The sequence below is a fragment of the Episyrphus balteatus genome, chromosome 4 (genome assembly GCF_945859705.1).
Source record: "Episyrphus balteatus chromosome 4, idEpiBalt1.1, whole genome shotgun sequence".
Classification (NCBI taxonomy): Eukaryota; Metazoa; Arthropoda; class Insecta; order Diptera; family Syrphidae; genus Episyrphus; species Episyrphus balteatus.
In genome coordinates this window covers 46,992,691-47,013,833 of record NC_079137.1, presented here as the reverse complement: position 1 = coordinate 47,013,833, position 21,143 = coordinate 46,992,691, and the positions used below count along the sequence as shown (strand labels likewise).

Here is a 21,143-nt window from a genome sequence, read left to right as displayed (position 1 = left end):
ACCAAAAATTTGTAGCTCGCATGATTTTGGAGTTATTGAATTTTCCACTAAAATAAGTTAGAACAATAGGTTTGGCTGGCATCCAAATTTGTGACTTTTTAACTACATAAACTTTAAACTACATAAAATTCGATGACAGTAAGAAAATTTGTATGTCCAAAATTCTAATTTGTTGCGCAAAAACTCCGTAGTTTTTTTTAAATTTAATTTTAAATTTAAAAAGTGCACTTTTTGTTGCAAATCCCAATTTTGTTGCTCAAACCAAAAATTTGTAGCTCGCATGATTTTGGAGTTATTGAATTTTCCACTAAAATAAGTCTGAACAATAGGTTTGGCTGGCATCCAAATTTGTGACCTTTTAACTACATAAACTTTAAACTACATAAAATTCGATGACAGTAAGAAAATTTGTGTGTCCAAAATTCTAATTTGTTGCGCAAAAACTCTGTAGTTTTTTTTTAAATTCAATTTTAAATTTAAAAAGTGCACTTTTTGTTGCAAATCCCTATTTTGTAGCTCAATATTCAAGGTTTTGTTTTTTTTGTTTTAAAAATCAGAAAAAAAAAATGTCAAATTCAAAATTTTCGTTTGCAGAAATTTCAAGTAACCTAGACTCATATTAAACACTAAAACTCCGATTTTGTAATACTGTTGAAAATAGTTTCGGCCAAAAGTAACCTACACCAGCTCCCTGCTACAAAAAGTTGGAGTTAAGTTTTGCCGATAAACGATCGCTAGCTGATTAATATTGCATTTTTAAATATATACAAAAGTTAGGTATATTTAAAGTTGTAAGTTAATTGAAATTTGTGTTCTTTTTCTTATTTTTTTTGTAAATTCAAAAATGATTTTTGCAATATAAGTTGAGCTTAGAAGCATGAATTTGTAACGATCGAATTAGCTATGCATTTTGCTAAGCATCATGAGTTTTCATTAGTAAATTTCACAAAACGTCCCTTTTTTCTAATTCTAAAATCAAGCCTTGCAACAACACATTTTTTAAAAAAATATTTTAAATCAATTGAGGTTAGGTACGATGGAAAAAAAATAATTTTTTTTAAACAACAAAAAAACACCAACATTTAATAATAATTACGTTGGAGATTGCTTTGATGATTTTCTTAAAAATAAAATAGTCTTTTCGGTTTTTATTTTATTTTGTTAATTGGCTTTTGCGCATTAAATTTTGCGTTGCATATTGACTGCAAAACACATCGCTAACCTTAAGGACATATTGAAAATCATTGTTCCACTAACTTTTGACTCTCGAGTCTGCTCTTTATTTCTAAAATAAAATAAAAAAATTAAACAAAATAAAATTAAAATCCCTTAAACTATCTTACAGGAATGAAAGATAGCGTTGCATTAAAAAAAAATTACAAAACGAGTTAATTTGTCAAATGTTAACTTTTTTAACAAAAACAATATTGACATATGTACGAATATACAAATTTTTATAAACTTAGTATGACCTTATTTGATTTAACAACGGCAACGCTAACTTCCCGAATATACACACACACATACATAATATCTCAAATGCTCTTCCCACAAGAACACTTGTAATAACAAAACACTTAGAAAAGAATGAAATTTAGCAAAAATAAAAAAAAAAAAAACTGAATGAAAAGACTGAAAAGAAAAATAATAATAAAAAAATGCAATGCAGTTCTGGATATGAAAAGAATAAAATCAAAAAAAGAATTAAAATGTTTGAATGCATTTGGCGATTTGGATTGAAAGTGTGGTTAAAGCCAATTTATTGTTCAATCTGAAAATAAAACCCGCTTATTTGGAAAAAAAAAATGTGAGGAAAACGAGTTAAATAAAATGAGATTTGAAAAAAAAAATTATAAAAAAAATGAAATTAAATGTGAAATTTTTTTGGTTGTGAAAATAAATCGAGAGCGCAGCCAAAATGCGATATAGACATGACCAAGGATTAACGAAAGCATAAAAACATCAAAGTACTTACATATCGCTTGGTAGAGTTTCTGGACTAGATGATCGTTCGTTCCATTGGGATGTTTGCATTGCTAGAATAAAAATAATAAGAGAATTTGAAAATTGGTCAAATAGCACGAACGAATCGAATGAAAGCATTGAACTATATAAATTCAATTAAGTTTGGAAAAAGATTAGCACATCGTCTGATTTAGATTTTCATTTTTGTGAATTAAGAGAAAATAGTTTTTTTTTTTAGATATAAAAAAGGAATTAATGGTTTAAATGGAATTCTATTTTTATTCTTTTTTTTTTCATTACATAAAAAAAAAAACAAAAAAGACGAAGGTTTTCATTATCATGCCCTTAAGAAGTTGCTTCTTTTTTCAATTATGAATATCAGCTTATTTACCTGTTCTTAATGTATGGTTCTGCGGGGAGATACCATTCGGCCTTGCAGTCATTTTACTAGCTATTCTTTGTGGTACACCAGCAACAGTCTAAAAAAATTAAAAAAAAAAGACATTATCATATGCAAATTAGCTAATTTTGGTATTTTTGAATGTCTAACTTAGTTATTTAAAATAAATAATAAAAGATAAATCATATTCAAAACTGTTAGATAATACACAAGATTTGATAAATTGTGTATACACAACTCTTATCGTATATCTAGTTTTGATAAGGTACACGGTGGTGTATGAGTAACATTTTTTTTACATTTAGTTTTAAAAATATATCTGTGTCTCGTTTATTTTTTGTTATCACAAAAAAAGTTAAAAAAAAGTATTAAATAAGAAGTCATTCAGATAATTTATTTTGCAATGATTTTGCGAAAGATTAAAAAAAAATTGCGATTTAATTAGCTCATATTACGTCACATTATAAGCAAGTCAGTTCATATCGATTGTAAAAAGATATAGATTTGTTGACAAAATTTGTTTTTATTGAAATTTTAAGATAACAGCTATTAACGAAACAATAATATTATAAAGCTAAATTTCTTGTTTGGAAAAATAAATATGAATAAAAAATAAAAAAAAGAGAAATATTGAATTTTATATTGATGTTGAATTGATGATTAAGTGCCTTTTTCATAATATCTGATTATAATCATTCAGTAATTTAATTCACTTATTCAATTTGTTCCACTTATCTATAACATTAACGTTGTGAAATAATAATTTCTTGGAAGTAGCCTAAGAAATTATTTTTTCGATATTTTTTTCAGAATAAGTACAACAACCACAACTGTCAAGCAAATTTTAACCTAAAAAAAAATATATTTTTTTTTTACTTTTTCCAAAAAAATACAATTTTCAATATCGATCAGCACCCCCTTCTATATAAGATAGACGGCTGAAAATTCAACAGTATGATAATAATATTATGTGGAACCAAACTAAGGGGTGGCCCAATGTTTATTTGAAAATTTTATTTTTCCCATACAACCGTGGACCACCCTAATATGGATTTATCAAAAATTACCAGGAATGGAATTTCAACATTAAAGTCGATATTCTTAAAGCACTCATAACTAAAGGGCGTTTATAGAATTATTAACAAAAAAAACTTAGGAGTGGTATCGAGCACTCGAATCTCTTAAAAAATAATATCAATAAAAATTGAAAAAAAAAAAAAAAATGGTATTAATGACTTTTCTTATAGACCATTAGAACTAGACGATGCAGTAAGAAATGCAAACGTCTTTTTTTAAATGAATTCTCATTAAGGTAAACGAGTATTTGAAGAAGTGGAAATAAGAACTATCTTGACTTGTGGCATTGACTGGGACAAATTGTATGTCTATTGGAAAATAACATTTAATAGTAGAAAAAAAAATATCGAAAAATATTTTCATAATCAATTTGTCCAATTCGAACACGGACACATGAAAATTATGAAAATTATGAAAATATTTATCTATTAACCTCCAATTTAAATTATTTTGAGCCTATAAAACATTTCTATAGAAAACTTTGAAGCATGTTTTTTCATAATTTTTTTTTTATAATTTGTGTTTTTGAGTGTTTTTATTACCTAAAGTGAAGGAAAATAAACACTGTTTTTTTTTTTTGTGAAACAATGCAAGAAACGCAAATAGGTTTCTGTTTTGGTTTTTGTTTTTTTTTTGGTGTGTTTACAACATTGTTTGCTAAAAGTTCTTTTTTCGAAAATGCAAAGCCTGATCTAAGAGCCGATCACTTTTTTCTAAAGCAAAATTGATGTTTCTATTCAAGTCACGGGCTGTGGCGCAGTATATTATGCTATTGAATTTTCTATCAGGAAAAATAAATGATTACTAAATGCACCAAAAATTTTCACCAAAACACTTACACTTACGTTACAGTAACTTTAATCACTTTAAAGCCCAATTGATTTACATTCCATTATATTAAGAATTGAAAATTTGTCAAATCGCATACGAAATTTAAAATTTTCCATTTAAAATGGCGACTTAACATTTAATTGAGTGTGAATACATTTGCCTTTAGAAAATAAAAAAAAAAAAATTATACTATTCGACAGATTTTTATATCTTTTAAATGTAATGGAGAGTAAATAAATTGGGTCTAAATCAAAATACTCGTACATAATATCGACGTCCTTATAAAGTTATGATATAATTTTTTAAGACTATTTAAAAAATCATATAAAATTATATCTATCACCAATGCTGTAAAAAGTTATTATTTTTCTTGTCAATAGATAAAAAAAAAAAACAAAACAAATCCATAACTTCAGACTCAGACTCTTCTAAAAATTTAAATAACATGAAAATTTGAATTTTTTTCTATAGAAAATATGCTTTAAAGTTGTTTTGTACATTTCAAAAACAGCTATCTGTCATAGGGCAAAACCCAAAAATTCAATTTATTATTGCAGTACAATAAATATATTTCAACTTCTAAACATTCAAAATGTAAGATCTTAACAGTCACAACTTCATAACCAATCCATACTTTCCTACTTTAAATAGTTTATTAGTCATCGTCTTCCTTCAAGTTTTCAATTTTGTTTCTTCTATTTGTATTCCTGAAATTTGTTCGTGCACACGTTTCATCCATTAAAATATAAAAAAAAAAAACTTTTTTCCCAATCGATTTTCGTTATCTTTCTGTTGGTCTAATATTGACATTATGCTAACAACTACCAAAAAAAAAAAATAATATATAATAAAGAAGAAATACACATTTATATAAATAAGTATAACAGAGCAAACTGTATTTGCGCTTCTTTTTTTAAATCACCAATTTCCTGGAATCGTAAACATTGAATTCATTTATCTCTACCAAAAAGAAGAAGAAGAAGTGTTACGCAAAATAATTTTCATTTCAATTTAACTCATCCTCCTTCTTCGTCTACAAAAAAAAAAAACAGCCTTTTAGAATACTTTATAAGATAAAAATAAATTTGAAACACTACTCCTTCGCAATCTATTCCAACCATCTGTGACGACACGCCTGCGACTGGCCAAATTTATTCAGAAAATCAACGAAGAACTAAGAAGGAATATTTTAAGGCCTCCTTCCTCAGTTTATCCTTAATCCACATGAATATTCTCAAAACACTTGAATTTTTATTAAAATAAAAAACTTAAAAGATTTGCAAAGAGAATAGAAATTCTCTTTCTAAAAATTAAATAAAATTCAAATTGAGTTTGTGAGTAACTTGCGTTACTCGCGTTACTTACCTCATCATCGCCATCCAAATAGAAATAAAATTGATTCGGGCTAAGATACTTTTGCAGTAATTCCTTGGCAACGCGAACGGACATTTCACTTTGGACAAACGGATGTTGTAACAATCGTTCGGCAGTTGGACGCTTCTTTGGATTTTTTGTTAGCGCTGTTTTGATGAAATTGTGAAATGTTGGACTCCATTTGTCCTTGTCTTTCAGTGCTGGTGGCTTGAAGCCACTTTTTGACATTAGGAACAATGCACGCATTGGATGGAGATCAAACATTGGAGGTTGGAGTTCAGCAAGTTCTATATATAAAATAATAAAAATAAATTATTTAAACATTTTTTTATAGGTGGCTACTTTTTCTCTTTAGAAAGAAAGAAAAATAAATGTGATTGAAGTTAAATATAATTTCTACCAACAGCAGTTTAAACTTTGATATGCCTCATGGGTAAATCGTTGTTGTTCATACTTTTTGAATGTTGTTCGCAAAAGTTCGATGGGAACTTTTTAAATTCAACTCAACCTAAAGTGATAATAACCCCTAGGGGACAACTAACAATACACCGAACTCAGAGGAAGTTTGGCAGCATTGAGTTTTCGAACTAGTTTGCAAAAGTTAAAAACACTTTTAAGTTAATTGAAAAAAAAAAGAAAAACAAGAATGATTTTCTACTGTTTATTGGCATTTTTATTAACAAGGAAGCTTTGAGTTTTTTTTTTTTTTACTTTAAGTTAAAAAAAAGCTTAAAGGTTCTTAACAAATTAAGTTATGAAACTTTCATTACATTTGAAATCAGGCATAGCATAAGGGACTTTATGGATAAGAATTAAACCAATAAATTAGAACACGCAGTTTTTTTTTTTTTGTTTTTGTTTATTTTAACGGTACACTCGTTCTTATTTCGAACCTCTTTCTAGTCTGAGAAAAACCACTTGAAAAATGAAAAAAAACACTTCTATTTTTATGTTGCAGCAAAATACAGTGGCGGCAAAATAAATAGCACATGTACCCTAAAATTTCTAAAATGAAAGTTTTTCGCACTTTTTTAACTTAAAAGAGCTGTTTTATTAATGGGGAAGTAAGAACATAGAACATAGATAGAAACATAATTAGAGAGAGACATGAATTCATACAGAGCCAAACTTAACCTTTATACCAAAGAACTGAGGAAGGCTAAAAGGGATTCATGGGCTAGGCACTGCGAATCCATTGAGAACACAAGTGAGGCGGCTAGGCTTCGTAAAGTCCTTGCTTCTAACCCCACGACACCGGGTTACATTAAGCATCCTGATGGATCATGGTCGAACTCGAGCCAAGAAACACTTGAACTCTTTATGGAAACACACTTCCCTGGCTGTAAAAATACCGATATTCCTGGTTCCAAGCAATCGAACCTGCTTGAATCCACACACCAAGAATTAAACATAGAACAGATTATTACAGAGCAGAAGATTATCTGGGCAATCAACTCGTTTAAACCCTATAAATCTGCTGGACCAGATGAGATAATTCCAGCTTTTCTTCAAAACGCTTTAAATGTAATAGCACCATGGCTTAGGGTTATCTTCACTAGTTGTATTAAACTTAGATACGTCCCTATGAGTTGGAGAAAAGTTAAAGTGGTCTTTATTCCAAAAGCTGGAAAACCGACACACTCAACTGCAAAAGATTATAGACCAATAAGTCTTTCCTCGTTTCTCCTTAAGACACTGGAAAGAATCATTGATCTGCATATTAGGGAACTTCTCAATTCTAACAACCTTTGCAACTACCAACACGCTTACCTTAAAGGCAAGTCAGTGGAAACTGCATTGCACGAGGTAGTTTCTCATATTGAGAAAAGTCTTGAAAACAAGGAACATACACTAGCAGCATTTTTAGATATTGAAGGAGCGTTTAACAACGTTAACACAGAATCAATAAAATACTGTCTAGTCGATATTGGAGTTGATTCAGTTTTAGTAGACTGGATCCATACAATGTTAAATGGCAGAATCATTTACTCACAATTGGGAAATAGTACTGTAGAGAAAACAGTAACTAGGGGTACTCCACAAGGAGGGGTTCTTTCGCCTCTCCTTTGGATCCTTGTGGTTAACAAAATTCTTACAAAACTTAAAAGTCAAGGTATAAAAATAGTAGCTTATGCAGATGACATAGTAGTTCTGATAACAGGTAAGTTTCTTACCACCATCGGAGACATTATGGAACGCGCACTCAAAGAAATATCTTCTTGGGCAGCCCAAAATGGTCTTGGGGTTAACCCCACTAAAACAGAATTGGTTCTGTTCACGAAGAAAAGGAAACAAGGGGACTTTAATCCTCCTAAACTTGATGATATTCCTCTGATACTTTCCAAAGAAGCTAAATATCTTGGAGTAATCCTAGATTCCAAGCTTACATGGAAACGTAACACCGAAGAAAGAATGAAAAAAGCACTATGCGCTTTCTACACTTGCAAAAAAACCTTTGGTGCACGATGGGGTATGCGACCTCAAGTCATCCAATGGATGTATACGGCGATTATTCGCCCCATACTTACCTATGGTTCGATCGTATGGTGGGAAGCTGTTGAGAAATCAAGCTATCTCAAGAACCTTAACAAAGTACAGAGATTAGCGTGTATAGGGATTACAGGGGCACAAAGGTCTACGCCACAAGCAGGTTTAGAAATGATCTTGGACCTTCCAGTCCTGGACGAGTTCATAAGATGCACGGCAGCCAAAAGCGCACTTCGATTAAAAGAACTGGGCTACTGGAAGCAAAACACTTATGGTCATGGGTCTATCATGCAAAGATACGACACAGTTCCTGGATTGGAAGCGACTACAGATTACATTCCACCCTTGATAGATTTCAATAAAAAATTTTCCATTTTAATACCAGAAAGAAAAGGATGGGATCACAATTCGCTTATCAGCAAACAAGGAATACCCTTCTACACTGATGGTTCAAAAATGGAATCAGGAACAGGAGCTGGGGTGTTCTGCAAACCTCTCAATATTAGAGAATCATTCAGACTCCCAGACGATTGTAGTGTCTTTCAGGCTGAAATTTTTGCTATAGAGAAAGCGGCAGAATTGGTACTCAAAGAAAAACTAATCTCCTCGGAGATTACATTCTTTGTGGACAGTCAGGCTGCTATCAAAGCTCTAGACAGTGAGACAATAAGATCCAAGGCGGTTTTAAACTGCAGGAAAAGAATAAATAGTATTTGCTACACTAACCAAGTTAAACTCTGCTGGGTTCCTGGACATAGCAAAATAGAAGGGAATGAAATAGTGGATGAACTAGCTAGGTTAGGCTCAGCATCAAATGAGAATATTAGCATCCAATTAGCAAAGGGACCAGATATCCCTATCGGTGTGCTCAAAAGGAGAATAGACCTATTGACTAGAGAACAAATCAATAACACCTGGAAAACTAGGGACGATTGCATTATTTCTAGAAGTTTATGGCCCAAAACCAATGAAAAAGAAACTCGGTATTTATTATCCCTGAGCAAAAAGAACATTAGAGTCTTGATAGGTGTACTAACGGGTCATTGTGCCATTGGCACAATGGCTATTAGAATGGGTGTATTTGCACCTGATTTCTGTAGGAGCTGTCAAGATGTAGAGGAGATAGAATCCATTAAACACCTGCTCTGCGAATGTCCAAACCTCCAAACAAACCGACTTCGTTTCTTTGGAACGAGGTTCGTGGATGAACTGGACGATCTAGCGCAGGTACCAATGGCTAACATGAGAAAATTTATTGAGAGTACAGGATGGTTCGTTAATGAGCCAGTCTTTGTAAACCGATAGACCAGTTTAGGAACATCATTGCGATTTTTAAAATAAGAGGGTATCACAATGGACCAACAGGCCCCCGTGTATGCAACAGCTTAGCTGTGCACCACCCTATTAACCTAACCTAACCTAACCTAAGAACATAGATATATTTGATTTATTAAAAAAGAAATTAAGTACATTGAATTCTTTAACAAAAAATAACAACAAAATCATTAATACAGCTCAAGTTTTTTAGGACAAAATAAATAGCACACTTTCTAAAAACAAAAACAAATTAACAAAAATTTTAACACAGTTAAACGAAAATAACTAGTATTTGGTTGGGTAACCCTTATTATTTATCACAGCATAAAACCAGCAGTTAATAGACGTAACAAGACTCCGAAATCGCTCAAAAGGTACTGAATACCAAGCTCGTCGAAATTCCTGCCAAAGTTTGTCCAAATTTGAGGTATCAGACCTGTTAATCGCTTTTCCCACGTCACTCTACAAGTCCTCAATAGGATTCAGATCTGGGGACTGACTTGGTAATTCCATAACACCAATTTTTTGGGCGGATAGCAATTGTTTCACAGACTTAGTCTTATGTTTTGGATCGTTAGCCTGTAGAAATGTCCACTTTAAAGGCATTTCCTTCTCAGTAAAAGGTAGAATAGTGTCCCTTAGGATTTCCTTGTACTTAAGGTGGTCCATAATACCCTCTATCCGATGTCCCCGCACCATGCCAAGAAAAACATCCCCAAACAAGAATACTAGCCCCATCATCCTTAACAGTCTATATTTTATACTGCGGGTCACATTTCAACTGCCCCACGCGGGGAATTTCCGTATGGGGCATTTGGAAATGCCCCCTATGGGGCATAAGTTAAAAAAGTGCGAAAAACTTTCATTTTAGAAATTTTAGGGTACATGTGCTATTTATTTTGTCGCCACTGTAAGTATGAAGTTATTAAATTCACCAATTATTCACCTTTTTTAAATGCTCCTTTCTAAATAGATCATAAAAAGTACCATTTGATGAGACTAATTTGTACCTATTCATAGTTGTTTAAGATCGTTTTTGAATTTTGAAAATTTGGTATATTGTCCCGTAGTATTTCCTATTCTTCATCAGATCATTAGGCTAGATCAATATTCAAAAATTATTTGAAATAACTTTAAATCCATGAACCAGCTTTTTTGATAGACCAGAAACAAAATACGCATTTTTTTAGCATATCGTCGGTCTCATAAGAAAACCTCGTAACTCCACTTTTTTTCAAAAATGACTTTTGAATGCCATTCTTTAGAAAATATGTCAGCGAAGCAACCCAGAAAATTTGGGGTCATTCCGAATCTCTAAATAGACTTTAATTCAAATTTTGCACAGCGCGTTTCTTCCCAACTACTCTGTTGTTTGTTTACTCTTTCGTCTCTCCTGTAAAATTTTGATTTTGGGAGTTACGAGGTTTTCTCATGAGACCGACGATATGCATTTGTCTAACGATCCAGGTTTTTGAGATATTGAATTTTTTTAAACTTTAATAAACGTGTTTCTGCCGTATTTTTAAGAGAGAATAAATTTTGTTTTTCCTATAAGTTAAATTAAAAAAAAAAAAAAAAAAAACAAATTGCTCGGCTCTTGTTTGATGTAAAGATCTGATTTAATTTTAATTGTATGCAATCAAGAGGACTTAAGAAGTGTTTTTTTATTTTCTATAACTTAAATGCACATTCAAAATTTGATTTATAAAAAAAAAATACCTTTAAATAACTGATATTTATTTTAAATTTTCTTCAAACTAAAGTAAAAAAACACGGTACACCTAATAGATTGGAAATGTTAACACAAGTAATTTTAACTTAATATTTTTTTCGGGAGATATCCTAAACTCGAAATATTCACTACTAAAAGGTTTTTTTTGTGCGTCGTTGCACCGATTTTACTTGTCTTCATTTGTCAATTGCTGAGTTATTTTTGGCGGTGATTTTTCTTTTAATTTAGATGGGTATTAAATGTTAAGCACCACCTAAAACGCGTCCTAAACGCGTTCAAAACGCGTCCAAAACGCTTCCGAAACGCGTTCGAAACGCGTCCAAAACGCTTCCGAAACGCGTTTAAAACGCTTCCGAAACGCGTTCAAAACGCGTCCGAACGAAACGCGTCTAAAACGCGTCCAAAATGCTTCTGACTATTATTTTGAATTAAACTATGAATATCTCAGCAATAAATAATTTTTCAGAATATACAAGAGTGAATTTAAAATTTCTACACAAAATATAGTTGAATGTGGAAGGGAAATTTTTTTTATTTAAAAAAAAGGCACATATATTTTCAAAAAAAAAGAAGAAAACATTTCAAAAACGGCCTTTTTTTAATTACTTCATTCAATTATGTATGTATTGTGTTTTTGCTTTTTTTTTTGGCTTTTTGTCGGTCCAAATTTTTCTTTAAATTTTATGTTTTTTAACAACAGAGTTTTTCTTTAAATTTTATGTGCCAAGAAGTTATTTACTGGAAATATTTGTTCAAATTCAACGAATTTAATTCTTGAGTTTTTTTTTATTCTTAACAGCTTAACTGTTCAATGAGTCCCATATGACTCAAAATATATATTTTGTCACAAGCCTCCAGAGTCCCATGTATCATATATGACTCATATACATATTTTACTAAAAACAACTTCACTGTCCCCATAAAATCTGATTAAAAAACCTCTCTACGTTCAATATTATTTTGTTTATTTGAAGGATTCATCACTCCACGTCCCATGAGTCATATTTGACTCATAGAATATTTTGTGTATCGTGTTTCTAGAGTCCATGAGTCATATATGATTCATAAAGACGTGTTTCTAAAAACGTGTTTGCTATATGAAAATATGTCTATAGAGCATAATTTATTCATGAATGTGTATAGGAAAAGAAGAAATACTTTCCCAAACTGCAAATAAAATTGGAAAAATGTTTGAGTAAAAAAAGTTATTTCATAAAAAAATCTTTGATTTTTTTAAAGATTTTTTTTTTTTATTTTGGGAGAAGTTATATGTAAACATATGTATATAATACATTCTTACGGGAAGGTATCGATATGGAAGAATATTTTTTTAACTACGATCCACAATTATTGAATGGGTAGGTAGGCTTGATAATGTGTTTTGTCTTGTACGGCTTTCCACACGCCAGCCTTTTTGTAAAATACGTTTTGATCAATACCTCGAAAACGACTCATCTTACAGAAAATTTGCAAGGACGTTTTTGACATTAAATTATATTATCTTTCTTTTTTAAATTCAAAATTTTCCTACAGAATACTTTTTTAATTAGAGAGCCAAACAACTAATGCGTGCTTTTAATTTTTATTTTTTACTCCCCAAGGCTGTTGTAAGGGCTAAGAAGTAAGGGAAACATAGGTACACAATTTCCAAACAATTTTTTTTTCTTTTTTGTTTATTACTTTTTATCCCAATGTGTACATTTTTGCACTTTTTTAAGAGAATCCGTATAAAAATAATAATCATAAGTAAATGTAAGTGCAATCTAGTTCATCTTCTCTGCGCTCTACATCCAAAACGGTTGATTTTAGATTGTATATAGTTTTACGACGAACCATGCCCTCTGATGACCTCCGAGAAATAGGTCGCGAGATATTTGTGAAAAACTGATTTCCATGGCCATTTGACCCTTATAAGTTATAACTTTTTTAGCCTATACGGTATCAATGTCAGTTTTTCACATTTTCATTACAAAAATAAGCATTACTATTTACAAATAATGCAATAAGAATTGGTTTCTTACCTGAGTAATTGGTAAATATTGTTAAAAAAAGGGTTTAGTTTTATGCTCCTATATGATTCATTGGACTTGTGGCGATGAAAGTCAAATATCATACGTCCATGAATCATATAGGAGCATAAAACTAAACCCTTTTTTAAACAATATTTACCAATTACTCAGGTAAGAAACCAATTCTAATTGCATTATTTGTAAATAGTAATGCTTATTCTTGAAAAAAAGTACTGGACGTATAGAGATGATTTTGAAGGAGTTTGTATGGGGACAGTAAATTCTATTTTATGAAAATATTTGTATGTATCATATATGACTCATTGGACTCTGGTGGCAAGGGAAAAAATAAATTATATGAATCCAATGTGCTTCATGGGACTTATAGAGTTGTTGATGAGAATAATGATGGACGTATAAGGTTTTATAATGAGTTTCTATGGGGACAGTTAAGTTGTTAAGTAGATTCAGAGAGAAGAGAACAATTTTAGGATTTGACTTTCTGTTTTATTCTTAAATAAAAAACCGTGTGAAATAAAAAATCGAAAAAAGTGTTGAAATTTCAAAGGAAAACTTGCCTTTAAACAACGATATAAAAGAAAACTAAATATAATATATCATAAACTTATATAGGATTTACTATGAAATATTAAGGTATGAAGGTATGCAAGAAAGTTTTGCAATAATATCTATCATAGTTAGAAATATTATTCTTCATATACCTTTTATTATTACCTTTAAACCTATAGATATAGAAAACTTTTACAAAAAGTGAACTAAACCAACATAAATTATTTCACCCAACGACGAATATTTATGTGTTCAGTGGTTTTTGTTTAAAAGGACTTTGTTTGATTTAAATCTAGAGGATACAAACTGAAAAATGCTTCTTAAAATGTAATAAATCAGTTTTTTTTTCTTCTAATAAAAACAAATTAAAAACAAGGTAAAATACAAACTCAAAACAATAAACAACATACGCGTATGTTCTAAATTAACTAATTTTATTACAAGCTATTAAAATTTCTTTCAAAAGAAATTAGCTAAATCATTTTGAATCGCAGTTGAAGATTTATTACATCAAATTCTATGTAAGGCTCTCTCTCTAAAAGTTACAACATAAGAAAAGACTCTAAGAACTTTTTGATTGCACCCTTATTCTTATATTTTGTAAGGGTTTAATCGATATAATTTATATCACTATGCCAACCTTTTATAAATTTTATTTAAAACCCAAAACTTAACAAAACCCAATATTTCATTTATTTTTTTTGGACACAACGATTAGATAAAAATAAAGAAGAAAAAAAAAAGGAAACACGAGTAATATCTTACCAATAGCTGTAATTCCGCACGCCCATATATCACATAATTGATTGTAACCACCCTTCCGTTCAACAGCTGCTACCTCTGGCGCCATCCAATAAGGTGTTCCTGAAAAAAAAAAAAAAAACAAAAATAGAAAAAATGTAAAAGTGCTATAGTTACATTGTAAAGAATTTTTTTTATTATTTTACATAAGAATATTCTCAAAAGATTTCCATAAGTTAGGATATAAAAAAAAAAAACACCCTCAAGAATACACTGAACTTGTATTAAAGAAGAAAAGCACTCTAGTAGAGATTTTTTTTGTACACTTGTGATGGAACTACATAAAGGCTCCATAAAACTATCATACAAAAAATAAAAGTTTCTAGGAAAAATATCCTATAGTTAGAGTGGTATCTGCTATTTCAGACTGTGATTTATAGTGACGCCTTTTATCTCAGACTGTGATTTTTAGTGAGGCCTGTGATTGTGATTTATAGTGATATCTGCGATCTTAGATTGGGATTTATAGCTACGTCTGTTAGCTCAAACTGTGATTTACAGTGACGTCTGCTATCTCAAACTGTGAATTACAGTGACATATGCTATCTTAGACTGTGATTTATAGTGACTTATGATTTATAGTGACATCTGCAATCTCAGATTGCGATTTATAGTGACATCTGCAATGTCAGATTGTGATTTATATTGACGTCTGCTATTTCAGGCTGTGATTTATAGTGACGTCAGCTATCTCAAACTGTGAATTTCAGTGACATATGCTATCTAAGATTGTGATTTATAGTGACTTATGATTTAAAGTGACATCTGTTATCTCAGGTTGTGATTGTGAATTATAGTGCCGTCTGCTATCTCAAACTGTGATTTTTAGTGAGCTCCGTGATTGTAATATCTGTGATCTTAGATTGTAATTTATAGCGACGTCTGCTATCTCAAACTGTGAATTACAGTGACATATGCTATTTTAGACTGTGATTTATAGTGACTTATGATTTGTAGTGACATCTGCAATCTCAGATTTTGATTTATAGTGACATCTGCAATGTCAGATTGTGATTTATATTGACGTCTGCTATTTCAGGCTGTGATTTATAGTGACGTCTGCTATCTAAAACTGTGAATTACAGTGTCAAATGCTATCATAGACTGTCATTTATAGTGACTTATGATTTATAGTGACATCTGCTATCTCAGATTGTGATTTATAGTGACGTGTGCTATTTCAGGCTGTGATTGTGATTTATAGTGACGTCTGCTATCTTGGATTGGGATTTATAGCTACGCCTGCTAGCTCAAACTGTGATTTACAGTGACGTCTGCTATCTCAAACTGTGAATTACAGTGACATATGCTATCTTAGACTGTGATTTATAGTGACTTATGATTTATAGTGACATCTGCTATCTCAGATTGTGATTGTGAATTATATTGACGTCTGCTAGCTCAAACTGTGATTTATAGTGACGTCTGGTATCTCAAACTGTGAATTACAGTGACTTATGATTTATAGTGACATCTGCTATCTCAGATTATGATTTATAGTGACGTCTGCTATCTTGGATTGTGATTTATCCGAATGTGATTTATTGACTTTTGCTTTCTTAGACTGTGATTTATTGTGACGATGACGTCTGCTATTTCAGATTGTAGCTGAATAAAATTATACAATATTTTTTTTAAAAAATCAGCTTCCAAGAACAACAAGTACATGCAGCCTTACTAACTCATTTTATAAATTTTTTATCTCATCTGCTGCATTTTTACTATCCTTTGAATTATTATTCTCAGCTAATTTAAATTTTCCTTCTACTTACATATCTCCTTTCTTTTGCACTTAATCTTAAGGATACACTAGTTTTTTTTTTTAACATGCCTTCCTTGCCTACATGTAAACTCATCAGAGTCCATGTACCTTAGAACCTCCACGTACTTATACGCCCCATTTACAGCAAAAACCCAACTCAATGGGAAATTTCTTATAGGCAGACAGCGGTACGGCAGCAGTGGCACTTAATAAGGACTAAGAAAAAGCGTGTAAATGTTGTACAGTTAAAGCTACCTACCTACAAGCAGGCAGGATGGTGTTAATAATCAAAGAAGACTGTTCTTCAAAGTGAATGGCACAAGAGATCCTTAAGAGATTAATGGTGTCAGGGTAAGCAAAAAAAAAAAATAGAAGCTATTATATCCATCATACTCGTACTAGTGCACGAGCAGGTAAATCGACCAAGGTGAAATTCGACGAAGAACAATTTGTTTAAGAAATCAAAGATCTAATATTGCTATTTGAGAGCGAGAGAGGGAAAGGGAGGAAAGCTAGAATCTTTGGAGAAGACAAGTACCTACTTTATTAAAATCAAGTTAATGTCAACCTGTAAAACTTTATGCTGCTCATTGAAAAGAGGAAAGTGAAAAGAAAGATTTTTTTTTATGACCTATGGATGGCGATGACTTGCCAAGTAAGAAACCAGGATATTTCAAGGTGTACTTGGAATACAAATTAGTTAAAGAAGGTCATTAAAATTGAAGTCAAAAAAGTAAGATAAATAAATTGTATTTTGAGGAGTTTTTCAAAAGGTTTTGGTAAGTTCAATTTCAGGTCAAAAGTAAAACTTGACCTGTGGAAGTAGTTGACTTTAAAAGTTTGGTTAAGAAAAGGGTCTTTAACCTTACAAAATGTCTGTTAGTTTTAAATTTCTGATGGTTCGTGAAATAGAAAAACATTTGTATCATAGGTATCATTTGAAATGTTGAAAATGAAGAATTCAGAATGTCAGAAGTGGGATATAATTCGTATTTATCAATATTTTTTAGTTAAAATTAAATTTTGAATCAATTTTCTCGAGAGTTATGCGTACTTTTGTTCTATTTAGTTTTTTTTTGTATTAAAGAATAAAACAAAACTACATAGAAAAAGGAAACTACGCGAAAACTTCAAGAAATAAAAAAAAAAATAATAATAAATTCGTGTCAAGGATATGGCGTAGAAAAAAAAAACTTTTATAGGTTCCGCATCGCGGAGTTTCTTTTATTTTATTTTTTTTGTTTTTTTGTTTAGAATTTTTTTTTTTTTCAAAGAAGGCGCTATGGGGTAAAAATTCTTTATTAGAAAGAAGAAAAGAAAAACTTGACAAGTAGTGCTGTTAAAGCCACGGAGACAAAGAATTTAGTCCTGTTTTTTTTTAAATATTTTTTTTTCAAGAGCCAATTGAAAGTTGTTTTTAAGTTAAGAATTTTTATCTTCATAAAATAAAGAGAAAATATAGTCAATCAGTTATGTCTGTTTTTGCTTTGTGCATAATTTTATCAATTAACCAAAACTCTAAGAAGAAAAAAAGTTAAAAAAAAAAAAACTTGAAAAAAAAGGACTATACTTGGAAATAGTTTGAAGATATTTATCATTTTGACTGAAAGTAATTAATTGTATTTTGGGATGAATACAAAAATTGTGGTGAAATGATTTATGTTGAGGTTACTATTTGAAAGAAAGGAAGTTTTCGTTTTGATGGTTAATGTCTTGGAAAATACATACTTGACCTTAATTTTGTTGTTTAAATATCATTTGGAAAGAAATGAGCATACATTTTCTTTGTTTTTAAAGTGAAGTGATAATGTTCATATACGTGTTTGTATATGGATATTCACATAGGACCTTAGTCCTTTATTAATAAGTCAACTTAAACGTGTGTATTTATTTATGTCCCAACATTTTAAATAATGAGTAACAACGAAGAAAAAAAATAACAAAAATAATAAAAATTATTTAAATTATTTCTATTTTAAGTGGAGCGATTGAATATAATTCAATTTTAAAGTTCAAGTGACCTCAACTCCAAATTTATAAAGCGTTTCGCCCAGGTACGACAGTGGGCTCATCAGTTAGATCTGTCGTACCCTTACTAAGACGCCTTATTTTGGTCGATGTTTACCGACGTCTATTGGTTGGTTTCAGTTGGTTAACCGCTTTGATTTTAAAATAAAACGATACAATTTACCAATTATTGTTTTGCAACAGAAGAAAGTCTACATGGAGTCCGATATCGTCAGAACTAACAGCTTAATCCATTTTTGCACTCCTCAAAAAATAAATTATTTCAAAATAAATTATTCCAAAACAATATTTAGAGTTATTCTTATGCTATTAAATATATGTAATTGATAAGATTTTCAAGCTTTTTGTATTTTTAATTAATTTTTTAAATCAATTTTATGCAGTTAGGAAGTTTGCACTCTTAGCCGACAATATAATTTTTTTTTAACTTTCATCAAAACTTAAAATTTTTTTTCTTAGTCAAATTGATTTTCATAAAAAATACTTTGAAGGTAACTATTTTTTAAGAGAGAAAAAATAATTTTTGAAATTGTTGAACTTATACAGCCTAGGTGGTTTAACCAACGTTCATACATTGTTGAAAAAGTCTAAACGTTTTCTTTCAAAAACAGTAAAGAAAAATCTAATTTTTTTGAAAGTTTCACGTATTTTGGTGTAAACATGGTCGTTATGCATTCCAAAATTCTTGCTAAATTCTGTATGAACGCAATTATTGGCTGCCAAGTAGTTGTTTATATTTAAGAGATGTCATTTTTTTTAGATAGAAGAGATTGTTAGCTGAATTTAAGTGTATTTTATAGTCTTTTATTTATTGATATTTTTACATCAGTCAAAAGGTATTACTCTGATCATTCATTTGGTACTAAAACGTTATGAAATGTTTCGAAAAAAAAACAGATTTTTCTAAATTTTTCATACTTTACAGTTTTTCAAGTAAAAGCATTTACTATTTTTAATGCATATGACCCAATATCTCAAAAACGCCACTAACGATTTTGAAAATATTTTACCCAAATAATGTTCTCAATTTAAGCTATCATTTGATACAAATTTCATTAGTGAACGCGTTAGTCCAAGGCTCCATAAAAAAAATTAGCAAACTTTTTTTTGGGTTTATTGCACTAATTTGAAATAGTTGCTAGTTTGTTTTACTAAAAAAAAATAAACACTTCAATTGCTCATAAATGTTGTTCTAGTTAGTTTGTTAATCGAACAATCCGTATAGTCCAGTCATTATATACATTTGGAAATGCAAAATGACCGAGAAAGCTAAATTTTGGATATGTTGCAGGGGATGCTTTAAGGTTTTTCCGCTATTTTGAAAAAAAAAAAAAGGATAAATTTTTTTTTTTTGTTGAAAATAACTCGGCTATCCGTCGAGATACGAAAATTTAACAAAGATCTTTTTTGTAGCTTTTACCATGTTCTACAATTCATGCATGCACATTTTTTGCATATCATGAACCGTGTTCAAGATATCGATAAAAAAAGAGTCAAAAATGTTTACAATTTCGTATTTGTATTTATTTTTTTTTTTTTTTGACAAAAATTACAACCTTCAGCTAGCCTAGCCGCAAAGTCGTTTGGTGCGCGACCACCGCCAAGCAAGCCGCTCGTTCGGTTGTAAACAAAAACAATCACTTTGTATGTAATGGTTTTTTTTAAACCAAATTTTGTAACACAGTTTACCGGCTTTTTGTATCGAGTGTGCATTTTGTTACTTGCTTTAATCTGTATATTTTTACAACCGAACGAGCGCACAGTGTGTCGAGCCCATACAAAAGTTTATCATAAATACTTGCAGCTAAGTTTTTGGAGTTTTAATATCTTTTTTCGTGTTTTTATGGCAGGAATCGAAAAAAAAATTACAAATTAACAAATTAAACAACCTATTACTTTTTTTTTAGTATAATTTATGAAATTAACATTTATTGAAGAAGCCACTTGTGAGCAAAATTAATTTTTTTTATATATAAACAAAAATATACTTTTCGTAAGGATTTTGGTGTGCTGAACTCGAATCCGAAGTCAGAAAAATTCTATCATATCACGTTTTTGAAATATTCCCGTTAGAAAATCTGAAATGTCGTTTTTTAACAGTTTTTGAGGTTATGTTCTTGAACGTGGTGATTTATTTTAAATAAATTTGTGACAGTTTCTAAAAGAACTAAATGTTTTCTTTTAAAGCCCGTTTAAATCTTTTCAATATCTTTTTTCTACTTTGAGAAATCTTAAGTTGAAGTCAACTTGTTTTGTTTATCTTCTCTATACAAAAAAATCGTATGTTTATTTGCGTTTCATAGCAAATCTCGAATAGTTTTTTGTCAATCGCTTTCAAATTTTGAAATAACGTTTTATTTGCATTTTCGTAAATTCTTATATCGGCGAGATTGGTAAGTACGCTATAATACACAGTAGAGCGTGGCCGGGTCAAGTAATTACATTAAAAATTTAGTATGCAGAAAAATATAATTTTTTTCTTGTTGAAAACAATATTTAAAATATTTTTAATTACATGAACAGCTTTTTGTTACTTGTGTATGGCTAAAAATTATTAAAAACATCGATTTTTTCATTTTTGTGATCCCCTTGAAGATGTTTCGCAAAAAATGAATTATTTTGAGTACTTGACTCGTAGCACATAAATGTGAATATCTCTGGTAATCGCAAACAGAAGCAGACCAAACTTTGCCAATATTAAGTATAGGCCTAAGGCAAAATAGTATAAAAAAATTATCGATATGATTTTATATATTTTTTTTTAAATTAAGTTTAAAAATTAAATTTTTT

At 30.3% G+C, this 21,143-nt stretch overlaps 1 protein-coding gene across 5 annotated transcripts in view; it reads right to left on the bottom strand.

Moving 5' to 3' along the window:
• LOC129920091 (mitogen-activated protein kinase kinase kinase kinase 5) overlaps nt 1–21,143 on the bottom strand; it is a 108,035-nt gene that overhangs the window by 20,702 nt on the left and 66,190 nt on the right. For 3 of the 5 annotated variants that reach the window (XM_056001272.1, XM_056001274.1, XM_056001273.1), the window contains exons 3-6: nt 14,528–14,626; nt 5,639–5,934; nt 2,357–2,444; nt 1,976–2,036 (exon numbers count right to left, since the gene is read on the bottom strand). In XM_056001272.1, coding sequence (XP_055857247.1) covers nt 1,976–2,036; nt 2,357–2,444; nt 5,639–5,934; nt 14,528–14,626 — 544 coding nt within the window. Of the gene's footprint in view, nt 1–1,222; nt 1,286–1,975; nt 2,037–2,356; nt 2,445–5,638; nt 5,935–14,527; nt 14,627–21,143 lie in introns of all 5 variants that reach the window. The other 2 variants (XM_056001270.1, XM_056001271.1) reach the window with 1 other exon arrangement.